Source organism: Amphimedon queenslandica, unplaced genomic scaffold (assembly GCF_000090795.2).
Source record: "Amphimedon queenslandica unplaced genomic scaffold, v1.1 AMPQUscaffold_13368, whole genome shotgun sequence".
NCBI lineage: Eukaryota > Metazoa > Porifera > Demospongiae > Haplosclerida > Niphatidae > Amphimedon > Amphimedon queenslandica.
In genome coordinates, this window is record NW_003546396.1 from 193,439 (window position 1) to 197,852 (window position 4,414).

A 4,414-nucleotide genomic window follows, 5' to 3' on the forward strand; every position below is an offset into this window, starting at 1 on the left:
AGTTTGCAAGTACCCCATTGTTTCCTTACTTAATTCAATCCTACTATTTTCCCATTTTTAATGTTTTTTATTTATCTATTATAAATGTACATTGTTAAGGCATAAATTTTTGAGGGTATTTTTGTGGTTGGATTTCAAGGATGTTAATTTTGTGATTTCATGCATACCAATAGACATGATTAAAATGATTGATATGGCAAAAATCAGTTTTTGAGCCTGTGTACATGTACGTGTATATGTTAGATGTACATGTACATCTATGTGTACATTTGGCAAAATTTTAACAGGTAAAAAAAGGGTAAGGGGGCAAAAATTCTATCCAAAAACTAGAAAACAGGCTTAAATTTTTTAAAAGACCTTATACATCAAGCATGGACGACAATACAAAACAGATAGCGCGTTGAATGGATCGTGGACTCACTCCACTAACACAATGGAGGACAGACTGGAAGGTACACAGATCAGCCTCAGGAGACATAAGTCAGACTAACATGATTTAGTCTCGCGTAACAGACGACATTATAAATTTATTAACAGTTATTAAAAATTATTAAAAACTTAATGCAGCAAAATAAAAGGCTCAGCAAAGTATAAATAACAACAACAACTAAAAAAGCAACTCAAAAAAAGAAAAAAGTCATCAACTGCATGGAAGATTGCATCAGTCATCTTCAAACTTTTGCAATTTTAATAAAAATGCCATCCTTTGGATATTGCAAAACTGCAACTACCATTTTCAATGGTACCTACATGTATATAGATAAAAATTAAAAGTAGTACTTTCGTGATTGTGATCAGCTAACCTGAGTATCAGGTGATCTTTCAAACCTATACTTCCTCAATATACTCACTAAGCAAGCCTTAGCCTCCATTAGTGCAAACCTCATTTCAATACAACTCCTTGGTCCTGAACCAAAAGGAATGTAAGCCTGAGGATTCTTACCCTCCTTGCCTTCTGGGCTAAACCTATACATCAAGAGGAACCATTAATGATTGATTTTTAAATAGATCAAACCGTTTTGGATTGAAAACTTCAGGCTGGTCCCAATACTCTGGTGACATATGCATCTTTAGTATTGGAATAATAGTTCTACATCCTTCAGGGATTGTGACGCCATTCATTGTACATGTCTCGTTACACAAACGAGTGGTACTAAGAAATAAATAAAAGTAAAAAAGGACCATAGTACTCAATTACATTGGTGCTGGTGGATATATACGCAGTGCCTCCTGAATGACCCAATCAAAATAAGGAATGCTTTGTGAAGCATCATACAAAAAAGGATTCTATGAATAGATACAATACAAGTCTCGTCACCCAGCCCCTTCGTCGTAAAGTGAAGGGGCTGGGCGACCAGATTAATACACAATACAATAATAATAATAGCTTCATTGAGTTCATTCCATATAATACTTACCTCATTTTCCTCATAGTAGTCATCAATGGCTTGACACAGTTCTTTTTGCTCATGAGGATTTATTTTGATTAGTGTGATAGTGTCAATTATTTTGTCCCTTAGAGATTCATATCCTGAAACGATAGCAAAAATTCATTTCATTCAATCACTTTATGTGATATAAAAACAAAACGTATGACTCGATACATGATTTTAAAAAGCTTCAATTATCAATCACTGTCAGTGTCACTGCCAAATTGTTACATTTAATTTATGAATCTTTGATAATGATCATCAACTATCTGAACAATATTAACTTCATTCTCTCTCACATGATACTTGTAACGTTTAGCCAGTATCACAAATACTATCAGTATGAAAATAGCATCACTACACTTTCAATGCTACATTGAACTAAATCATAAAACTTCCAAATACTGGCACTATTAATGGCTAGCTTGCTAGTAAAAATAGCACATTAAAGATGACTATCAGCAAATTCAGCAATCAAGCCACATGCATGTACGACATTTTTGTCTGTAACAGCTTTGTAGATTTCAGGACTTTAACAAATGTAGCATAAAATATCATAATCTTTAAAGGGGAATGAAGCTAAATAGTGTCTTGGTAAAAATTTTAAACAAATTTAGAAATTTTTTAATTGCTTTGAATTTGGCGTACATGAGTCTTGAACGAAAATGGTTAAGGGAGACTTTTCAATTTTATTACATTTCATGATACAAAATTGCGTGTACATGTGCATGATTGCATTAAATGCGCTAGTAATTTTAATGATGTAGTTTACATCAAGAGTAGATAACTCTTGTTTACATGAAAGCTTAATCGAAACATATGTACTAAGAGTTCAAAATATTTGCTATAGTGTATACAAAATGACAGGAAAATTATTTTAATATTGAATTGAATAATGAATGTCATCATTTTCATCCTTCTTGTATTGTTCCTCTTGTTCCATGTATCTCTGATAATGATCATCAACTATCTGAACAATATTAACTTCATTCTCTCTCACACGATACTTGTAACGTTTAGCCAGTATCACAAACACTATCAGTATGATAAGAACTAGTACCATCTTTGTTATATAATAACAGAAACTATATGTATTGACTTTCACAATCAAATGGAAACTTAAAAGTAATGTTAACAATATAGCTAATTCCAGAAGTGACAAACCACAATCCAACCATAACTCCTCTCATGTGTACTGGAGACTGAGCTACTGTAAACTCCAGTGATACTGGATACAACAAAATAAAAGTAAGACTTCGAATAATCTGTGGTATAAAGAGAAATTGACTAAAGTTGTTTATGTTTGGATGAGACCTCTCAAAGACAAATATGATCACTTTAGAAACTGTAACAATGAAAGCAAGGAAGATACCAACACTCATTCTAGTCAGCATACTGGGAATATACTTGTAGAAACAAACTCTGATAAAGAATAGATAAAGTAACATTAAAATGCCTGAACAAAAATAATACTGAGAGTCTGTTATTGCAAAGCAAGTTGGTAATGTAAAACCATCAACGGCAGACCAATAGGCATCATTACTGAGATAAATTGCACCAAAACCAATGAATAATGGTAGCATACGAAATACTGTCTTCACATCTTCTACCTCTTCCTCTGTAAATGGTCCACCATATTTATCCTTACCCAGGTCTAGTCTTGAAGGAGCCTCTTCCTCCCAGTAGGTCAGAGCACTACGATTCTCAGGATACTTGTGCTTCCTGGCATAACACAATACTCTAACTATCAGTTTGATGGGATTCTTGATCTGTGATATGTTCTCCAGTTTGTGTTTGAAGAATGAATGAGACAGGCATGACTGGTTAAAAGTTAAAAGTGCAACTGAGCGTGTTTTTGTGATAATAGGACAAGTCACATGACAAATAAACCACTTAATGACTATCAGCCTCCGGAAACCTCAAATGAGGAGAGAGGAGGTTTGAAATTTTGCAAAGGCCACTCCCAAAATCCTGCCTGTAACCACAGCTGAGGGGTTGGTAACAACCCCAGGAGTACATGGATAAGACCAACCGCATCAACGGTAGGAGCACAGCTGGAAATGACATGTCAGTGCTGCCGAATGGTCCAGCACCAACAGCGTGATGCCATGGCTGTCTTTTGCCATTTGTTAAGATTCACAAAAATAAGATTAGACAAAATTTAGCTGATACAATACAAGATGGTGTAATGATTTAATTTGCACAGATAAAATCCAGCATAAAAATGATTTTTGGGTGGATCTGCAAAAACTTAATCCCGCAAAATTTTTCCGCTATACAGTAATTATGAAGAGCATCATCGCTGCCAATGATTTCTTTCCTAACTTGTGATATTATTATGACCATTTCAAGATGTTCCTTTAGTTTACCAGTTTTAGCAATGTTGTTGGTGTATCTATATATGCACACAAAACCCCATCAGACCATCAGGTCTGATTATGGCTAATAAAGTTAATGAAGTAGCTCAATTAATAATCAAAACTGACTTTCTAGAGGACAATAATAAGTGAATAAAATGGTTCAATTTGTATGCAGTGAAAGATAATGACTGTCATTTGAAAGCATAATAATAATCAATACAATAAAGTAACCATTAGACACTATATAGTAACTGTATTGACACTTCAAGTAGCTTAATGACATACATAACTTGAAAACAATCATAGGAATATGAAAAATAAATTCAAAATAGAAACACACCTTAATTGACAACTGAATTAAGCATCAATGCTAGAGTGAACTTGAAAACAATAAAAATATTTAATTAAATAGTCAATTCATTATAAGTAGATACTGTCATTCACTGGAGGAGTCACTGTCAATGCCACTCATAAATTGCTCCCTTTGATTTATGTATCTCTGATAATGATCATCAACTATCTGAACAATATTAACTTCATTCTCTCTCACACGATACTTGTAACGTTTAGCCAGTATCACAAACACTATCAGTATGATAAGGACTAGTACACTCTTTGTTATAT

At 33.7% G+C, this 4,414-nt stretch overlaps 2 protein-coding genes across 2 annotated transcripts in view; both read right to left on the bottom strand.

Annotated features, from left to right (window-relative positions):
* The window catches only part of LOC109582638 (chromodomain-helicase-DNA-binding protein 8-like), a 3,296-nt gene extending 3,278 nt beyond the window's left edge, over positions 1 to 18 (bottom strand). The window contains exon 1 of the mRNA XM_019997478.1: positions 14 to 18. Within this exon, the coding sequence (XP_019853037.1) occupies positions 14 to 18 (5 nt within the window). The remainder of the gene's footprint in view (positions 1 to 13) is intronic.
* A 611-nt stretch (positions 19 to 629) lies between these two features.
* LOC109582639 (cytochrome P450 3A19-like) overlaps positions 630 to 4,414 on the bottom strand; it is a 5,039-nt gene continuing 1,254 nt past the window's right edge. Inside the window, exons 4-8 of the mRNA XM_019997479.1 lie at positions 1,419 to 1,531; positions 1,199 to 1,287; positions 1,016 to 1,153; positions 804 to 966; positions 630 to 746 (exon numbers count right to left, since the gene is read on the bottom strand). Of these exons, the coding sequence (XP_019853038.1) occupies positions 672 to 746; positions 804 to 966; positions 1,016 to 1,153; positions 1,199 to 1,287; positions 1,419 to 1,531 (578 nt within the window). The 3' untranslated portion in view covers positions 630 to 671. The remainder of the gene's footprint in view (positions 747 to 803; positions 967 to 1,015; positions 1,154 to 1,198; positions 1,288 to 1,418; positions 1,532 to 4,414) is intronic.